This window comes from Candoia aspera, chromosome 2, assembly GCF_035149785.1.
Source record: "Candoia aspera isolate rCanAsp1 chromosome 2, rCanAsp1.hap2, whole genome shotgun sequence".
Taxonomy (NCBI): domain Eukaryota; kingdom Metazoa; phylum Chordata; class Lepidosauria; order Squamata; family Boidae; genus Candoia; species Candoia aspera.
In genome coordinates, this window is record NC_086154.1 from 135,413,049 (window position 1) to 135,434,331 (window position 21,283).

Below are 21,283 nucleotides of genomic sequence, written 5' to 3' on the forward strand. Positions count from 1 at the left end.
TGGGCCCAACAGCCTGAAAATCAGAGGGGTGAATCAGCCACAGTTCCATTGCGTCTTCTGTTAGCAAAAAAAAAAAAAGTTGAAACAGTGGGCTTTTTTCTAAGGGTAGGCCTGGCAGGTGCCTGATAATGCTGACTATGATGCTGGCTCTGGCTGTTAAGGCTGAGTCACACAACTAAATAATAAGGCGTATTATCCTCCTCGTAAAACACAGATCTAAGTAGCTGTGTAATGTGTCTGAGATCCAGAGGTGATTCATCCAAACAGTGTGTGAACATGCATATTCTTAGAAGGGGATCAGCTCAGGGTTTTCATTCTGTTCCATTTGAAATCCAGAAGAACTTAATGATAATTGACATTTTAAATCCACAGCAAAGCCATGAATAAGATAAATCATTTATCATTGAGTTAAGCTGAGGTCTTATGTGGCAGGACATGAACTTATAAGTTTTGACTTGCCTGATGCTTAGCTCCCAGACAGCCTCTGGGGGCTGGTATTTCCTTTCTCCCATTTTGAGCTGTTGTGATCCTCTCTAGTCCTAGTGTTTATCCTACCAGTTCTTGTGGACTAACTGCAGCTGGAATGGAATTACCCCATCACATACTTCACTACCTGTTGTTGTTGTTTATTCGTTTAGTCGCTTCCGACTCTTCGTGACTTCATGGACCAGCCCACGCCAGAGCTTCCTGTCGGTCGTCAACACCCCCAGCTCCCTCAGGGACGAGTCCGTCACCTCTAGAATATCATCCACCCACCTTGCCCTTGGTCGGCCCCTCTTCCTTTTGCCCTCCGCTCTCCCTAGCATCAGCACCTTCTCCAGGGTGTCCTGTCTTCTCATTATGTGGCCAAAGTATTTCAGTTTTGCCTTTAATATCATTCCCTCAAGTGAGCAGTCTGGCTTTATTTCCTGGAGGATGGACTGGTTTGATCAACTTGCAGTCCAAGGCACTCTCAGAATTTTCCTCCAACACCACAGTTCAAAAGCATCTATCTTCCTTTGCTCACCCTTCCTTATGGTCCAGCTCTCGCAGCCATATGTTACTACGGGGAACACCATTGCTTTAACTATGCGGACCTTTGTTGTCAGTGTGATGTCTCTGCTCTTAACTATTTTATCAAGATTTGTCATTGCTCTTTTCCCAAGGATTAAGCGTCTTCTGATTTCCTGACTGCAGTCAGCATCTGCAGTAATCTTCGCACCTAGAAATACAAAGTCTTTCACTGCTTCTACATTTCCTCCCTCTATTTGCCAGTTATCAATGAAGCTGGTTGCCATAATCTTGGTTTTTTTGAGGTTTAGCTGCAAGCCAGCTTTTGCACTTTCTTCTTTCACCTTCATCATAAGGCTCCTCAGTTCCTCTTCGCTTTCAGCCATCAAAGTGGTCTCATCTGCATATCTGAGATTGTTAATGTTTCTTCCAGCGATTTTAACTCCAGCCTTGGATTCCTCAAGCCCAGCATGTCGCATGATGTGTTCTGCGTACAAGTTGAATAGGTAGGGTGAGAGTATACAACCCTGCCGTACTCCTTTCCCAATCTTAAACCAGTCCGTTGTTCCCTGGTCTGTTCTTACTGTTGGTACTTGGTCGTTATACAGATTCTTCAGGAGGCAGACAAGATGACTTGGTATCCCCATACCGCTAAGAACTTGCCATAATTGTTATGGTCCACACAGTCAAAGGCTTTAGAATAGTCAATAAAACAGAAATAGATGTTTTTCTGAAGCTCCCTGGCTTTTTCCATTATCCAGTGGATATTGGCAATTTGGTCCCGAGTTCCTCTGCCTTTTCTAAACCCAGCTTGTACATCTGGCAATTCTCGCTCCATGAATTGCTGAAGTCACTACCTAGTTTGCAGGTAAAACTGGTATCTTTTCTGAATCAATATTCTTGTTATTTGCCACAGAGCTACAGAAGAATCTAGACTTAGCAAGGGGTGTAGAAAATTGGAGTGTGAAGGTTATCTTAGTCCAACTTTTCCCAACTTGTCTGCCTTCCAGATATGTGCATTTTAACTTCATGAATTCTTAGCAATGGCCATGGTGTGTAGGGAATTCTATGAGCGCAAGTCCATGTACAGGTACACTTACCAACTGCAGTTGGGACTGGCAACACTTAACCAGCACAGTTAAGTGAAATGTTACTTAATGACATCAGTTCTTGCTGTGGTTGTTAAACAAATCATCTCGGGTTGTTAAGCACAACATCAAATGACCACAGCTTGCAACTTCCTGCCAGCTTCTCCACTGGCTTTGCTTGTCGGAAGCTGGCTGTGAAAGTCACAAATGGTGATCACGTGACTGGGTCGCTGCAGCCATCACAAATGTGTACAGGTTGCCAAGCGCCCAAATCACAATCACGTGACCGTGGGGACCCTTCAATGGGCGCAACTTTGAGGGCTGGTCATAAGTCTCCTCTTTCAGCCATATTATAACTTCGAACCGTTGCTGAACAAGTGGTTGGTAAGTGAGGACTGCCTGTATCTAGAAGTTGCCCAGGTTGGGGAAGGATGCTTTGGTTTACCAGATGGGCCAGCCTTCTGTAATGAAGTGTTTTCCTGATGTATTGAACTTCAGTTCACATAATCCCCTGTTTTGTTCTCAGTCCAAGCCTCTATGTATTATTGAGCTATTATGTCAATTAGACTATTCAGGCTCTGGTTTCTCATAAAAGGAAGGACGGTAGGTCATGTCAAAAGTTTCCTATAAATGAAGATTTAATTTAGTTAAAATACCTGAAATTTGCCTAAAGAAATAAACTGAGAAACCAAGGTCATTAAAAAAAATGAGAAGTTGGAATAAGTGGAACAAGTTTGATAACTGTTGACTGCTGCTGGTAAGGCTTTGATGGAACACTTCACCTATTGATTCATTGGGTCTGGGCCCCATTGAAGTAAACAGGTGGATTTTGGTTTTCAACTCCTCTTTAAATTGACAGCTTATGAGAATCCAAGATGTCACCTATATTTGAAAAATAGTCTTCATCTCTCTGCAATGTCTGTGGTGCAAATAGGTTTTTGTTTCTACCTTTCTCATTTAGATCACCAGCATCTGCGAGGAAGGGCAAATGATTACATGTCCAAGATGCTGTCGTCATGCAAGTGTCACCACTTATGTTCTTACGTTGGGTAGCATTTACGTGATAACTTCATGCGCGTGTTGTCACTTTGGCATCGTCAAAGTTTGTTACGGATGCTGCCAATCATCAGTCTGCAGAAGAAAAAGTTTCTCATCAGCTGTTTGGGTAAACAGTTTGAGTATGTGTTGGAACCTGTCTTTGGCCAACAAAGGCCACTAATACCACTGTCTTACATTATAGTTCAGTGTTTATTTTACAAGTAACAACATGTTTTTCTAAGCAGTGACAAGATGTGGCTTTTGGTTAGTAAGCTGAAGCAAAGGTTGTTTCTGTGCTTCATTGTTCTCAGCTGCAGAAAGGAAAGATGAAGGAAAGGTCCAGAGATGGTGGAAGTTAAGCAACTACTGTAGTAGGCATCTTGTTGCTGATTGCTCTTTAACCATGATCAAATGCATTTTACCTTGCATATGCAGAATAAAATTGGGACTGATGGGGATTCCCAAACAAAGCTAAAATATCATTAGTAGATCTTATAGCAAAAAGATTGGTGAAAGCTTTTGTTGTTTTGTTTTGTTTTGTTTTTATGAGCCTTTCTAATGCTTCTAGAGGAGTGTTTTTCAAACTTGGCAACTTTAAGATGCGTGGACTTCCAGAATTCCCCAGCCAGCATGTTTGAAAAACATTGTTCTAGAGCAGCGGTTCCCAGCCTTTTTGGCACCAGGGACCAGTTTCGTGGAAGACAGTTTTTCCATGTACTGGGGGTGGGGGGGATGGTTTCGGGATGATTCAAATGCTTCCTCTTATCCCCGACCTTTTATTCTTTTTTCTTTGCACAGATGATTCAATGGGCTTGCTTTCTCTGACAGTAGGCAGAGCTCAGGCAGTAATGCAAGCGGTAATAGGGAGTGGCTGTAAATACTCAGGCTGTGAATTCGCTCGCTCCCCCACCACTCGCCTCCTGCTGTGCGGCCTGGTTCCTAACAGGCCAGGTAGGGAACCCCTGTTCTAGAGTATTGGTATGAATTAGACTAACCTTCATGGCCTAGTTCCTTTAAATCTGTTAGTAATATAGCCCTTAGAATTCCCAGCCCCCTAAGCCTCCCCCACAAATTTGGAACCTGTAGTCATAACACAATTGGAGGGTACCAAGTTGTATATAGAATAACTTTATATTACTTGTTTGGTAGTAATATTTGAAATCAGTGTAATAAATTAGGGCTGCCTCTTTTTATCAGTTAAAAAAAAACTTATTTCATTATATTAATCAGGCAATATATTTTTAATAGGAAGAGTTTATTTTTTAAAAGTTGCAAATGATGTTCTCTTCTTTAAAGATGCATTCCATCTTCTCATTTCTTAGATGGCCTTAATTATGCAAGACCATAGAACAAATAATTAGCATTTCTGTTTGCTGCATTTATATCCCACCTTTTTTGCAAGAGCTGAAGGCAACTTACATAGAGATCTCTCTTCATTTTCATCTGAAGAACTCTGTGAGGGCAGGAGTGAGGCAAAGTGTGACTGATCCAAAGTCACCCAGTGAGTTTCCAGTACTAAAGTTGGACTTGAACTTGGATGTCCTCAATACTAGTGCAGCACCTTAACTGCTATAGCATACTTTAAATAATTGTATTAAATAACTTTTCTGAGCAACATTCTACATTTGTTTTGGCCCAACTTGCACTGAACATAACAGACATGTCATATGAGGACTGCGGTACATATACTGTCTAATCAGGGTTGGTTATGTTTTCACATAATGAATCTTTTGGAAAATCTGGCAAAGCATCAAAATCCAAGTTGAAATCATCCTGCAGTTTAGCCACACTGTAATCTGGGAAGGAGGAAAGCAGCTAGGTACAGTTATGAATATAGTGAGCTCTTAAATCTTGGATACAGTAGTTCTTCCTGCTTTAAAAAAATAGCCATAAATCAGGCCACAGGGTTGACTGCAAAAAAAACAAGAATTGGGTAGCAACGCATTGTGTTTATATATGCATAAGCTGCCAAATGGAGAGTGCTTCTTTGAGTTTCATACATTTAAAAAGTTCCTAGTCAGATAATTCTTTAAAAGAACTTGCCAAATTTTAAAGGTATATAAACCACAATTCCTCAAATGTCTGAGCAAAAATATTGTACACCATCAAATTGTGTGTGTGTATAACAACCTAAGAGACAGCTTTATACATGGACTTCACCAGATGGACAACACCGAAATCAGATTGACTAAATACTTTGCAGCCAAAGGTGGCGGACGTCTATACAGTCAGTAAAAACAAGACCTGGAGCTGACTGTAGTTCAGATCACGAACTTCTTCTTGCACAATTTAGCATCAGACTAAAGAGATTAGGGAAGACCCACAGATCAGCTAGATATGAGCTCACTAATATTCCTAAGGAATATGCCGTAGAGGTGAAGAACAGATTTAAGGGACTGGACTTAGTAGATAGGGTCCTGGAAGAACTCTGGACAGAAGTTCGCAACATTGTTCAGGAGGCAGCAACAAAATACATCCCAAAGAAAAAGAAAACCAAGAAGGCAAAATGGCTGTCTGCTAAGACACTAGAAGTAGCCCAAGAAAGGAGAGCAAAAAGCAACAGTGATAGGGGGAGATATGTCCAATTAAATGCAAAATTCCAGAGGTTAGCTAGAAGAGATAAGGAATTATTTTTAAACAAGCAATGCGCGGAAGTGGAAGAAGACAATAGATTAGGAAGGACAAGAGACCTCTTCCAGAAAATTAGAAACATCAGAGGTAAATTCCAGGCAAAAATGGGTATGATCAAAAACAAAGATGGCAAGAACCTAACAGAAGAAGAAGAAGAGATCAAGAAAAGGTGGCAAGAATATACAGAAGACCTGTATAGGAAGGATAACAATATCAGGGATAGCTTTGACAGTGTGGTCAGTGAGTTAGAGCCAGACATCCTGAAGAGTGCGGTTGAATGGGACTTGAGAAGCATTGCTAATAACAAGGCAGCAGGAGATGACGGCATCCCAGCTGAATTGTTCAAAATCTTGCAAGATGATGCTGTCAAGGTAATGCATGCTATATGCCAGCAAATTTGGAAAACACAAGAATGGCCATCCGATTGGAAAAAATCAACTTATATCCCCATACCAAAAAAGGGAAACACTAAAGAATGTTCAAACTATCGAACAGTGGCACTCATTTCACATGCCAGTAAGGTAATGCTCAAGATCCTGCAAGGTAGACTTCAGCAATTCATGGAGCGAGAATTGCCAGATGTACAAGCTGGGTTTAGAAAAGGCAGAGGAATTCGGGACCAAATTGCCAATATTCGCTGGATAATGGAAAAAGCCAGGGAGTTTCAGAAAAACATCTATTTCTGTTTTATTGACTATTCTAAAGCCTTTGACTGTGTGGACCATAACAAATTATGGCAAGTTCTTAGCAGTATGGGGATATCAAGTCATCTTGTCTGCTTCCTGAGGAATCTGTATAACGACCAAGTAGCAATGGTAAGGACAGACCAGGGAACAACGGACTGGTTTAAGATTGGGAAAGAAGTATGGCAGGTTTGTATACTCTCACCCTACCTAATCAACTTGTACGCAGAACACATCATGCGACATGCTGGGCTTGAGGAATCCAAGGCTGGAGTTAAAATCACTGGAAGAAACATTAACAATCTCAGATATGCAGATGATATCATTTTGATGGCTGAAAGCGAAGAGGAACTGAGGAGCCTCATGATGAAGGTGAAAGAAGAAAATGCAAAAGCTGGCTTGCAGCTAAACCTCAAAAAAACCAAGATTATGGCAACCAGCTTCATTGATAACTGGCAAATAGAGGGAGAAAACATAGAGGCAGTGACAGACTTCGTATTTCTAGGTACAAAGATTACTGCAGATGCTGACTGCAGTCAGGAAATCAGAAGACATTTAATCTTTGGGAGAAGAGCAAGACAAATCTCTATAAAATAGTTAAGAGCAGAGACATCACACTGAGAACAAAGGTCCACATAGTTAAAGCAATGGTGTTCACCGTACTAACATATGGCTGCGAGAGCTGGGCCATAAGGAAGGCTGGGGGAAGGAAGATAGATTCTTTTGAACTGTGGTGTTGGAGGAAAATTCTGAGAGTGCCTTGGACTGCAAGAAGATCAAACCAGTCCATCCTCCAGGAAATAAAGCCAGACTGCTCACTTGAGGGAATGATGCTAAAGGCAAAACCGAAATATTTTGGCCACATAATGAGAAGACAGGACACCCTGGAGAAGATGCTGATGCTAGGGAGAGTGGAGGGCAAAAGGAAGAGGGGCTGACCAGGGGCAAGATGGATGGATGACATTCTAGAGGTGACGGATTCGACCTTGGGGGACCGACAGGAAGCTCTGGCATGGGCTGGTCCATGAAGTCACGAAGAGTCGGAAGCGACTGAACGAATAAACAACAAATTATATATATATATGTATGTGTGTGTGTGTGTTTGTGTGTGTGTGTAATATATTAGGTTTGCTGGACTTAAATCTGTAAGAAGTAATATCTGATAGCCTGAAAAGTTATAGCTGCCTACCAGAGATCTAGCAAGTTCTTCTTAAGAAATATTGCCCCCCAAATATTCACAACTGATAAATGCGTTATGTATGCATATCAGTTTTCTCTGGATACCTGTTAAATCTAGTTTTAGCAGAATATTTCTCTCTGAAAGTCCATGTCTTTTGAAATCGTTTTACGTTATTTATATTGTACTATAGGTAAATGCTAGATTTAATTTTATTAGAGTTATACCCATGGACATCTATGATATAAAGATAGTCATGATTAACTTAATTCTGATTTATTTCAGTTTTTATTCTTAGGACGAAATTTAGATTTGAACACAAACTGGTACAATTCAAAAAGACTGGAAAATATTAAAGGTTCCCAATAAATCATTCCCATCTATGAAATCTGCATAAGCAAGATCATCCTGTTGCATCTCTACCCTCAGGATAAAATTAATGATTCAAATCTTGAAAGTGTGTATATGCTTGTATTTGAAAGAGGAAGAAAAATGTACATAGCTGTTTCTCTAGCAGAAACTGGAATTTTATTTTCTTAGCAGCCATTCTTTGCGTACATCTCTTATTATTTTTTTCAAATGCAGTTTAGAAATCCAGGCAACAAGTTGTTCTTCTGAATAGGGTGTCGTTTGCCTCTTGTCAAACTGAGAAAAGGACATCCTGTTTGGACTAGGTGGAGTTGGTGATTTCAGCTTAACCAAACGTTGACACTGCCAGGGATTTGGCATTGCTTTGATAAGGAAAGTTCTCTGCCAAGGGAAAGGAGAACAGATGTTGCTTTCTGCTTGTACCCTGGCAGGCTCACTGTGACCACTCACATACAAATGATATTTTCTGCTCTCCGAAGGGAGCTGTGATTCTTCTTCTGTGTCAGATCTCCATGATTCCTCATCTCCATAACTAAAGTTGCATTGGTGAGCAGCCCTCCCAAAGAAATACTTGATAATGGCTAGGAGACTGTGTGGCAAGTTAAAATCTTACGTAAAATCCCTACTGCTGGATTAAGAGAGTTTCTATGAATATAATTGGATTAGGTTGGGCAGTTAAATTTCTTCTGTAGCATAATTGTGTGCCCCGTAAATCCACTGACAATAACTGGTAAATGTTATGGTAGGAAGAGAAAGTTTGAAGAATCCTTTTAACTTCCCATTTCTGCAACAATTTCCTTTGTTTGGTTTTGCATTTGCAGTTAGTGATTTGCCACCAAATTTTGTTTGATTCTAGGCCAGAACTCTTCCTAAACTGAGATTACGTTAACGTAATTGGGCTTTAAATCAGCTAACCCTTTTTTCAGTCTTAAGCAAATGTTTCTATTTTGTCTTTCCTTGTGCAACTGATCCCAGAATACCTCTGCAACTGCAGCTGAGTGGATTCCAAGGCGCTTCTGAACATCTCCATTCTGAATTATTCCAAATTAATGAATAAAGTATTTAACTGTGTTTTAATTATTGGACATTATTTTTTAGTTTTTGTGGCATATAAAAATTATGACAGTAATGAATTTTCAGTTGATAATTGATAATGATTAATGGAAATGTTATATAACAGTTAATTATGAGAAGCTGTTCTTTTGATATGATTGATGGGTTAGAATGGAACGAGGAAATGGAGGCATCATGACTTTGGCTCCGCCCATTTATTAGCCAGCTAACCTACTTCTGAGGGTGGGTGCAACTTATTTCCCAATTTCTGAAGAAAGAATATGATGGTATGTAGAATTGTCTTCTGTGCATGGGTGGTATGAATTATTTTTCATCCTTTTTCCTTTCAAGTTTACTGGTTTCTCCTTAAGTCCAGAGTGCAGATTTGCACGTAAAGGGAAATACTAGATCCTAGCTCTTTTTTAGTGGTGAATCTGCAATTGGGGAATGCTGGAAAGGATAGCAGGATATGATCTACCAGCCTTGGCCTTGATTATGAACTGAGCTTCCCTGCTTGGAATTTGTATGTACACAGAAACTCTTTAGTTCAGCAGGGAAAACATGAATTGGGGTTCTTTCTGCCCAGTGAATTAGTACTGAGCTGCAGTTTGAGGGCCTTCAGTAAGCTGTACTCCACAGAAAAATCCATAGCATAGTGGCAGGCAGGCAGAAGCATTTTCCCCGTGAGTACATCAGGAGGTGGAACTACAGTACTGACACTGTTCCTCAAGGAGGCTACAACCATCATGGGTAGCAAACTGGATGGTGAAAACCAGCTTGGTGCCAGACTCATAAACCAAGGCCTAGATGTAAGCCACAGGACATGGCAGAGAGCATATGGGCTGTGGGTAGACAGCAGGCAGGCAATTTACAACACCACCTTGCTTGGAACTATGTGCTAATGCAGCATCTGAGCACTGGCAGCAATTGGCTCTGCAAAACTTTTAGCACTGGCCTGAGGATACATTCTGCTTACGTTAATATACATGTGCTATCATGGGGTACTAAGCCATGATATTTTAGGCCATTTTTACACGGGGGCAGTAACAGATTCTCAAATGGAGCTTTTTTAAAGGCCTTAAATCAATGCTCCTGATCAAAGGTGTGGTCTGTTGAAATGACACAATGTGCACACTCACATCTCTCATTTGAAGTCATAAACCTAACTGCGTAGCTCTTTAATGGAGGTTGTATACGTTCATACAGTATGCGTTTTGAAAGAAGCAGCTTTCTCAGTTGTACGTTAGCTTGTGCCATTGGGAAGATAAAGTAGAAAATAAATTTATTACAAGACTGTACGTTGTGTTCTAGGCAGACAAACCTCACTTCTTTTGGCTGGCCTGTGTATGGTTGGAAAGAGCAATTTGTAGAGGAAGACACAGTGGCCTTGTGCATTTACAAGTAAATGCGTGGTCAACCCAGATATACTGGGTTTTCCCCATGTGCATTTTGTCTAAAATTATGTGTTTCCTTCTTGTATTCATAGAAGATGGGTTAAAGTGGCTTTTCAGCTTAGTGCCAATGTGATAGCATCTAGAAATAAATCTTTTCCTTTAAAACTGGAGAAGTTCCTTTTCCTGTTCCTGCTGGAGGTTTTTAGGCCCCATCTCCAAATTTACCTGTGTAGGCTTCAATGCAATAGGCTACTTTTTATTTCTCCTCAGTCGAAGACCAGATTCTCAAAATGCTAACCACTTCCTGAGGATCACACACCCCTGTTCCAAGAGGCCATGCCTCTGTAATTTTAGTTTTCTTCATGTGGCCTGGCTCTATTGTGCAAGTAATTTGTCTGTTTGGTTCCAAACAAGATTAATTGTGCAGAGAAATTAGGGCTAACTAAAACCTCATTTTTCTTAGAGCTTCTGCTTTGCCCTTTTGAAAGCCACCATCTCTTCCAGAATCTGCTGTGGTTTATTGCATTTCCTTATTTGTCGTTATGAGTTTGTTTTCCTTATCTCTAAATTGACACCTTTGGGAGCACGTATTAATGGTGCAACGGTGCGCAGGTCTGGATCTCATTCCCAGATTATAGAGCTCATTGCTGGAATAAATAGGGAAAACAGTGTTTCTGAGCCTGATGAGATGCTGTTCTTTATGAATTATTTTCTTGCACTGGGTAAAAGAGGGTGTTTTACACTCCAGAACTCACCCTGCTGAGAATACAGGTAGGTCTTGATTAGTGCAGTTAATGAATCCCACAAAATGGTCACATTATTCGAATTCGCACTATTCAAAGTGATATTTCTATGGAAAATATGGTAATTGGTTCGAGCTCGATGGAAACAGGCAATGAAAATTTTTAAACATTTATATGTATGTTAATGAAATATTACAGTAAAGGATAAAAAGAATATACTTATAATTTAAATTTATGGTTAATGAAGTCACAGAGTAGTTATAGAAAGCAAAATAAAAACAAACTTCTAAATATCATTCCTAAAGATAAGCTTACACTGACAAAAACATCTTTATTGTCTCTCAATCTTCTTGATGTTTGCAAATCACAAAAAGTGGATGCAACTTTACCTTTTTATTTAATTTCCCCTGCATGTTTTTTTGTAAAGTGTGCCATGCGTGGGGGGGATAAGATGGCACCTAGAGGTGACTGACTACAATTCCCAGCTTCTCTCCTCGCTGGCCTGGGGCTGCTTGCATCCTTCTGAATGCTGCTGAGTTAATTGTTGCCCATTTCTCGTTCTGTAGCTCTCTGTCACTTTTAGAGTGCAGGCCTGACTTTACCACACAGCATTTAACAGAGCTGCCAGGCCTGCCCTTGGCTCCCACTCTGGATCAGAAATGGAAAGCCCTGGCTCTGGTGCCAGGTGGTCAGGCAACAGTGCTTTTCATTTCCAAATGTGGCCCTCCTGTAGCATCACCTCAGCACATTGTAGGAACCTAAAATGAACATTAATCCAGGCCAGGCTGTAGTACCAAGGTAGCATTGATCACACTTGTGGGTGACCTTTGGAGGACTCGCAATAGGGGTGGTGTGTCCATCCTGGCCCTTCTGGATCTCTTGGCGGCTCTTGATACCATCGACCATGGTGTCCTGCTGGACTGGCTCCAGGGATTGGGAGCAGGGGCTCTGTTTTGCAGTGGTTCTCCTCCTTTCACTGTGGCTGGTACCAGTCAGTGCTAGTGGGGAAGGAGAGGTGCAGCCATAGGCCCCTATTATGTGGGGTGGGGTGCCTCGGGGTTCAGGTCTCTCTCCCCTTCTATTTAATATCTATAGGAAGCCACTGGGAGAGGTCATCTGCCAGCATGGGGTTCAGTATCATCATCATGCTGATGATATGCAATTATACATCTCTATCCCATGCTGGGCAAGTGATGCTATTCAAGTGCTGGCTCAGTGCCTGGAGGCTGTAAGGGCCTGGATGGGAAGAAACTGGCTGAGACTCAACCCTAGCAGGATGGAGTGGTTGTGGGTTTTTGGCCCCCCGGATCAGTAGAGTTGACATCTGACTCTGAATGGGGTAACACTCCCCTGGACAGGTCTGGTATGCAATTTGAAAGAGCAGGTGGCACCCATGGCCAGGAAGCCTTTGCACAAATCCATCTTGTGCACCAATTGTGCCCATTCCTGGACCAAGAGGTCTTGCTCACAGTCACTCATGCCTTAGTCACCTCCCATCTGGATTACTGCAATGTGCTCTATGTGGGGCTGCCCTTGAAGACCACCCAGAATCTGCAACTGGTTCAGAATGCAGCAGCATGCGCAGTTTTGGGTGCTCCACAGTTCACCCCAGTAACACCACTGCTGCATGAGCTGCAGTGTGTAATGATTGCCTATTCTAAAACACTATCAGACTCATGAGCAGGAATTCAAAGATATCTGATTTATTAAAGAATAGTATGCAGGATCACAGAGAAAGCTGAGAATGATAAAAGTGCACCAAATGCAAACTAAAAACCCTCGGTGCAAATGAGATCCCTCCCCCTGTAGAATCTTCCCAAATTCACAATCCCAGGTGCTCCTAACGGTTTCTGATGGTCTGCGGGAAAAGTCCTTGAACAGAGAACGTAACCCAAACACATTCCATTGTAATGAACACAGATACAGAGCTTGGTACAGGGTTTCACAGCAGCTCTCTCCCAAACAGAAACGCGCGCCAGCGCCATGGCATGTGAAACATTATGATGTATACTGTACATTGAAACAGTGAACATGACACAGTGGCTCCCGGTTGCTTTCCGGGTGCAATTCAACATGCTGATTATTACTTTTAAAGCCCTACAAGGCACCGGGCCAGGTTACTTAAGGGACCACCTTTTCCTGAGGGTATCTGCCCATCCTATGAGGTTAGATAGAGTGGGTGTGCTCCAGGTCCCCTCCCATAAATGATGCCACCTGATGGGACCACAGGGGCGAGCCTTCTTGGTGGCCACCCCTACCCTTTGGAACAGCCTCCCACCTAAAATCTGAGGGATCCCTACCCTTTTAGCCTGCCAGAGGGCTGTGGAGACCTGGCTCTTCCCCCAAGCATTGGGCTAGGATGGGGGTTGAGCTGTGAGGCTGTTTGGTTTGGCACCTGGGGGGAAGGGTACTTTTGTTGTTAGCTATGTTTTTATGGATGGTTGTGAATCCTAGAATCATCATATGAGATAGGTTGCCATATAAGTCCTGTAAGTAAGTAAGTAAATAAATAAATTAGGCCAAGTGGCTGGTTCTGGCTGAGGGAAGCATTGTTGGAGAGAGGCTACTGTGACCGTGGACTGAGTCCCCTCCCTTCCCCCTTGGGCTGTCTGCTGGGAATTTTCAATGTACCTGGAAGTTGCCTGCTTGGGGAAAGCTGCTATATAGCTATGAAAGATATGGGAGGGAACAAAACTAGAACTTTCAGAGCCTGATGAAAACTGTTTCCACAGGATTTAGTGGCATTTGTATCACCACTAAATGTACAAAGGATATTTTTCTAGGCTGAATGCATCAGGACATGAGATTGTGTCTTCCCCATCCCCACAGCCTAGATTTTCTTTTTTTACCCTGTGCAGTACTAAGTGGCTGCCATAACCGTTGTGGCATCTCTAGGCTTGCCTTTGTTTACAAACACAGCAATACTTCTGGATCGGTACTTCTGTAGGACATGAAACCATAGAAGCCTTAGGTTAGATTGTGGCCAACCTTTTATTTTCCCCTCTCTTTGTTTGCTATTCTGAACCTTGTGTCAGCAACCTGGCTTGGCACTGCAACAATGGTGCCCTAGAACATACCACTTCAAAATATAGTAAGAACTCTCTCCATTTCAGTGGGGGAAGAGCTTGCTGGGACTCAGTCATTCTTCTGATTCCTCTGGAATTTGTCTCCCTGTGTGCTTCTCAGGTTTGGAAGAAGATGGTGAGATGCCACAGATTAACGAAAGCTTTGAGAAGAGTGCACCTTTGATGAAGGAGTAACTGCTGGACATCAGCCGTGATGAGGCTCCTCCGAAGGAATTATGGCCCACTAAAGCTAGCTTTGGTGGGTGTTGTCTTTGTAATCTTCCTCTTCATAATGCAAAGAGACGTGGGCAGTGGGGAACAAAAGGAGGAGCCATGGCTGAAAAATATTGTGGACAGAAAAGACCAAATGATAGACATAATGATGGGAGCTGTCAACAATATCCGTGACTCTATGCCAAAGCTGCAGATCCGGGCACCTGCTCAACAAGAGGCACCTGTGCAGGACAGCAAGTCTTGCTTGCCAGGCTATTATACTCCAGCAGAACTGAAGCCTTTCATGGAGCGTCCACCACAGGACCCCAATAGCCCAGGTGCTGATGGAAAAGCTTTCAAGAAGGACCAGTGGACCCAAGAAGAGACCAAGGAGAAAGAACGTGGATATGAGAAACATTGTTTCAATGCCTATGCCAGTGACCGTATTTCTCTCCAGAGGGCCCTGGGACCTGACAGTAGACCTCCAGAGTAAGATTTCTCTCCTCTCCGCTTCTTATAGAAATACTGCTTTAGAGCAAACCAGGATAAATACTAGCAACTATTTGCTTTACTACATTGGGCATGCAATCACATGGGAAGTGGACAATTTGCTAGATGGAGAACTTTACCCCTCTACTGTTACTTGGGTTTCTTATTTAGGTGGAGATACACAATAAAATTAATGGTATGTCTATGTTATCAGTAATTGCTGCCCACATGTTTGCAGGCCCAGTGGAATAAGCTTTCTGTCCTGTTTTGCATTTGTGGAGTGAAGTTTATGGGAATATTGATTAAGCTGGTGGTCCTGAACATTCCAGTTAATTCTTCAGCCTCTGTATGAAGAACAGCTTTTAGAGGTGTTCATCTCTCTCTGAACACTAGCAACAATTCACCTTTTCTTAAATACAAAGAGTTTGCTTTTGTGTGTACAGACTGCATTTGGTTAAGATGGGTGGATAGATAGGTCTGTAGACAGAGATGGTCTCTAATTCCTTTTAAAGCATCAAAGCTTCTGGTACTGATATGCATAAAGAGAATGTTTGCTGTTTTGTGGAACATCTTGTTCCCTTGGAAAAGAAAGAGTGTGGATACTAAATCGAATTATGGGGGAAGGAGAATCTGCGGCCCTCCAGATACTACTCAGATACAACTCCCAGCAGCCTCAGCCAGCATGTCTAATAGTGAAGGATGCTTAGAGTTGTACTTCAGCAACATCTGGAGGATCAGAAGTGCCCCACCCAATGTATAGATAAAACACCACGATTTCTGATCTCAAGTTAAATCATCCTTCAGATGACATTTCAGATGCAACTGGGGGGGCGGGGGGAGGATGTCATGTTTCTTAGGCCATATTTTAGATCAGATCATAACTACATTACAAAAAAGGCATTTATTTACTTATTTATTTTCAGAGGGTTCTAAGCTACTCCAGTCAGACCCAACTCATAGCATGCAATTCCCCCTTCATAGGTCAGGACAGAAACACTCAAATAATAACACTGTATAACGTAATAAAACGTAATAAAAGCATGTATATAAGATCCAGAAATTAAAAACAATCAACAAAACAGAATAACCACTTCAGTAACTTGAGGGGAAAAATGCAGTCATTCCCAAAAGGAGTCCGATATCTGTGGCAGGATGTTTAAAGAAGCTCCTCTTTAAAGAATTTTATCAATGGTGCTGCCAGTCATTGCCCATCTTCTCCATTGAAAAACAAAGAGGATTTGTTTCATCCACTCAGCTAATCCCACTTGGTGCCCTACAGTAGCTTTGGACTTCTCAGCATCTCCATAGTGACTGGGGAAGCTGTAGCATAGAACACAATTGAATATGATTTTGCTCTATAGCCAACTTGAGCACTGACTCAAGCACATCTAAATGCTGCTCAGAAGCCATGGCGTATGGACAGAAATGTGGGTTTTTTTCAATACCTCCCATGTCAATTTAGGCTGGTAGTATGGCATAGTCTCTTGCAGTGCCTTCAAGCTTAATTGATTCTGTGCCCTGTCTCCTTATGCATCATTACTGAATGCCCCCTTGCCCTTTTCCCTTGATCTAGAAAAATCCTGTTGCTGCAGTGAGAGTCTTGCCAGGGAACTATACCCTTGAGTTAACAACACCTACACGTGGCTGGAATGATAGTCAAGGTAGATTTACACATCCAGAGTAGGTTGGTCCAGATGATAGTGATGTAAAATTGTCCATGACGAATCACATTTATAAAGAATGTGGATATAAAGTCCTCACTATTAAATTCAGCATGTTATGCAATGTACTGTTACAATTCCTCCAGTTTATTGTAGTCATGATCATTTTTACTTAATGGAAATACTGCATACTACCAGTGCATCTTAAAATTTATGCAGGTAAGGTTAGAACTGTATTAATTTTCATTCATACAGAGATATTTCCTAGTAAAGGAAAATATATTCAATTAGTATTAAAATAGAGTTAATACCTAATGATGGTTAAATTTCAGTAAAGTTGATAGTAAGATTTAATAACCTGCACATAGTGTTTGGCAAGAAGTGGAATATGCACTTGAACTTGCTATGTAATATAATATGTGCAGGCCCTATTTATGGGTGCGCATGTATTCATTGCACATTGTGCAGTGCACCCCTTGCACATGCAGTAAGATCTCAGGGATGGTACTAAGCATTACCTTTTCATCAAAGCATTCTTGGCTAGCTGTCAAAGAAACCGAGGTTCCTTAAGAGATTGAAAATAAATGGCATGATATATATGATAGACGGCATCCAATTTATCAGTGTTGGAGAGACATAGTATGTAACGGCTAAGCTAGCTCCCAAGAAGTTCTGGGTTCAGCTCTGTAATCAGCACTCTTTGCTGATTTCCCACTTGATGATATTGGGTTGATTGTTCTCATAGAATGGTTGTTAGCAGGTGTCTGGAAATCTAATCATAATATTTTATAGATGAGAACTTAAATTTCACATTTGAAGTATGCTACTCCCACAAGTTTAATGCTTTAAACACACAAGCGCAGTTGGATGCAGACCTCATTCAAAATGTTTATTTAGAAATAGGTGTCTGTGAAAGAACGTCCATCTGCTAAAACCGCCAAAGTGCAAAACTTTAGAACAACTCCCTAGCTTCTTTGTTTGCAAGGGTAAAAAAGAAAGTAGCCAAGAGCCTCTGATTCTAGCTATATCCGCAGATTAGTGGGCGCTGTCAAGTTGGGTTGGAGGGAGGGAAAGTGGAGAAAAGATCACAAGAAATTCTGCGAAGATTAACTCTTACTGATTTTCTTTCATCTCTGGTTTAAAAAAAAAACCCGGGGTTCAGTTCTGCTTTTTAATTATCCAGTGCTACCCCCTCCTGCTTCCCCACATTCTCTTACCTTTATGTGCCACTTTTGCTCCATTTACAGAGCAGTGAACATTGACAATCGCAGCCTTTTTCAATACATAAATAAAAAAGGTTGCTCAAGTTCAAAAACTTCCTTGATTACATCTGTCGCCTGCCCTTGGTCTCGGCCCATTTCCTCTGGCTTCTTTGAGAAGCTCCACCGCCTCCATAATTTTTCACTTTGCTCGCCCAGTGGAACAGCCATGGCTTACAGTACAGCAGGAGGGTGAGGAAGGAGGCAGACGTGTCCCTTGTTACCCTTCCCCTGTGGTCTCCTGAGGCTTTCTAAGGCTGCTGCGGCTGCTTTTCATAAGGGGGATAAGTCAGTCAAAGGAGCCAACAAAGGCGGCTTGAATAACGGCTTAAGACCAGGCTGGGTTGGCAGACAGTTTCTCTCTCCAACCTACCTCCTACCCTTCTGACAACTGATTATTTCTGCCTAGCAGGTGTAGATGTCACAATAGAAGAATGCTGTGTTCAAGGCAGAGTGCAAGAATGTTATTCAGCCAGCCCAAAAAGCATAAACCAATTTAAATTAAAGTGTAAAGCCCTCCCAGAACCAAAAGCATAAATCGGGGAAATTGGCTTAGATGGAGAGAGCCTGTGAATGAAACTTTTATTGTTGAGTGCTTTGGAGAGGGGGCAGGGGAGCGGAGGGGAGGGAAACGCCTGATCTGCCATGTGGAACATTTTCACCCTTTTGATGTGCCCTAGAGGTATGCAGCATGTAAGGGACCCCTCTCCTCTTCCTGCTGGAAGATTCAGAGGGTGGTATGGCTAGTGGAATCAAAAGAGATTGGTATAAAGCAGGGTGGGGGGCTGGAAGTGTCTTTTAACAAAATGATTTGAATTCCCTGACTCTCTGCCCAGTGTTCCTGCACATGATTCATCTTGTATGTCCTAGAACTGACCATATAAGTACAGAAAATACTAAAGAAAAGCTTATTCCTTCACATTAAAGGTACTTGGTGGTTGGGTTGCAGTCAGGTCCTCTCCTGAAGCAGGATGAATAATCTAGTCATGAGAAAAGCAAGCATGTGTGTCTGAATGGTGCTGCAGCAAGATATTTTAAACACAAGATATCCCTGTGTTTGCATGTGTGTGTGTGTTGGGGGAGATACTTTTGACTCCTGGAGCTCAAAAAAGGTAGGGGTACCATTTTCTCAGGGGGTGTTGGGACATTTTGAAAATACATATGATGTGAGCCTTATGTGTTTCTACAGACCGCATGTTTATGGTTTTATAAACAGTTAAATGGGCTTGTATACTAGCCATACGTACAGTTTCTCTTTTTCTTTTAAAGTAGAGCACCACTCTAGATACATTGAAAAAGCTTGTAATGACAGTAAGTGCTCTTAAACTCTTCTAATGCTTAGCATGTATAGGTCCTTACTGATTTTAAACAAATTAAGCTGTTTTATGTTAGTTTAGTTTAGTTTTTTTTTAATCTCAATATCAACTCTTGCAGCAGCTTGCCAAGCCCTTAAAGAGACATTCTTCTCTGGTTCTACAAGATACAAAAGTCCACAGATTCCCTATCCCTGTTGTAAAGATATGTAAATAGTTTACATATTACCTGGTAGATATATAAAGTGGGGAGGGAGATGAAAACTTTGACAATGAATTTGGTACCAAGTGATGCCCACTGATACCTTAGCTTTCTGCACAGCATTTAGCAATGCATGATACTTGAAAAATAAGTCAATATTAATCTAATAAATTAATACACAAACATACTCGTGCAAGGATAAGCAATCAGTCATCGACTTGAATGCTCCTCCCCTCTCCTCCAGCTTAGACACAAGATTTAAAATGTAGAGGGCAATTTAGAGCCCTCAAATCCATTTTTCACAGCGGAGTAAACACTGAAAATCAGGTGTGAGTTGGAAAACACATAGAAATGGTAGCATAACCTAAGCTTAGCTAAGAAAACATACATAAAATAAATGCTAAAAGAAAAATACATTCCACAATAATCATACAGGTTTTACTTTCTCTCTGCGATGGCACTCTCTCCCATTACCATATGTGCCTCAAAGAGGGGGGAAAAAACCCCATTGACAATACCTCCCAAATCACTTGCAATCATTTGCCTCCAGTATTGCAACCTCAGCCATCCTCAAAAGTTGCCCAACCCTTGTTAGAAGTAATGGAGTTTAAGGTAGCCAGAGTTTCTCATTGTGGTTGAACTGAACATAATCGGGGAGCAGCCAGGTTGACCATGTGTGCTAAGTTTTCTAGATGTAACAATATAGGGCAGTTAGTCAAAAATGGAAAGTAGAAGTTTCTAATCATTTATCATGTGTGCAGCAGTGAATGATGGTTTCTTTTTGTATCTGAATGGCCGACCTTGGTAAAGGATCATAAACTATATGAGCTATGAGGTGTAGAATGCTTTGTGAAGGCCTTCCGCCTTTCTAAAGGAATGCATGCACTCTGTGAACAAAACAATCTTCATTGTATCTTTCCGTTTTACAGCTGAGCTTGCAAACAATGGCAGAAGGCAATGGTTAGTCCCTAAATCTTAAGAGAATAAATGATCCCTCTCTCTCCCCGCCACCTCCCACTAATACTCCGCATGTCAGAGTTTCCATTCACAAGCACATAGCAGGGAACCAATTGAGACCCTTCATTGTTGTGGCCGTTCTTTCAGGGATGCAATTCATGACCTCATCCTGTGACCTTCAGGCACTTAAGGGCAAGGTAAAGGGGGAGGGGGGAGGCGCCTGGACTGGTAACCAAATGCAATAGAGCTCTTATATCCTTTAAAACTTAGGGAGAAAAGAGGACTTTAGCAGGTGCTGGGTTTTTCCCCCTCTTGCAGTATTACAGCGCTAAGCTGCACCTGCTGGCACTCCCCTTTGCAAATCTATTTGTGGGCCAGCTCAGAATTAGCATAGTCCAGTGACTACGAGACTGAGCACTGAAGCACCAGGACTCATTTCAAAGGTTATCTTTGCCATGAATTTATTAAGTAGCCTGGTTTAAATGCTATCTCTCTCAGACCCCATTTCCTCCACTTCCTGCAATAAGAGACTCAAAGTACCATCAAAAGTGTTGGTTGAATTGATGTCTAAAAAGCCAGAGCTACTGTGCTGACCTTGGTGACAGAGGGAATCCATATAGCTTTATTAAACCAACTGAAGATTTATAAAATAATTATAAGCTTAGTGTCAGACATGGGTCTATAGGCAAGGAGAGAGGAAACAGGTATGCCCAGTACTTGCCCAGGCTCATTCCCACAGCGCTAAACAGTATTTTAGTATTATATCTGAATGTATAGTCTTGGTGGTTTGTGGTATGGCGATGTTAGCTCTTCAAATCAAGAACTCACATGCTTTGACGGATTATAGCTCTTATACAGTACCCAGTATTTTAGACACATATCTTAGCTCAGATACAGTCATCTTAAACCGTATGGGCAGCCAAACATCATAGTCAGGACAGATAGGTCCCAGAATCCC

The 21,283-nt window shown here is 41.7% G+C and overlaps 1 protein-coding gene across 1 annotated transcript in view; it reads left to right on the top strand.

Annotated features, from left to right (window-relative positions):
* The window catches only part of GALNT6 (polypeptide N-acetylgalactosaminyltransferase 6), a 63,909-nt gene that overhangs the window by 15,139 nt on the left and 27,487 nt on the right, over positions 1-21,283 (top strand). Inside the window, exon 2 of the mRNA XM_063293767.1 lies at positions 14,353-14,933. Coding sequence (XP_063149837.1) covers positions 14,446-14,933 — 488 coding nt within the window. The 5' untranslated portion in view covers positions 14,353-14,445. The remainder of the gene's footprint in view (positions 1-14,352; positions 14,934-21,283) is intronic.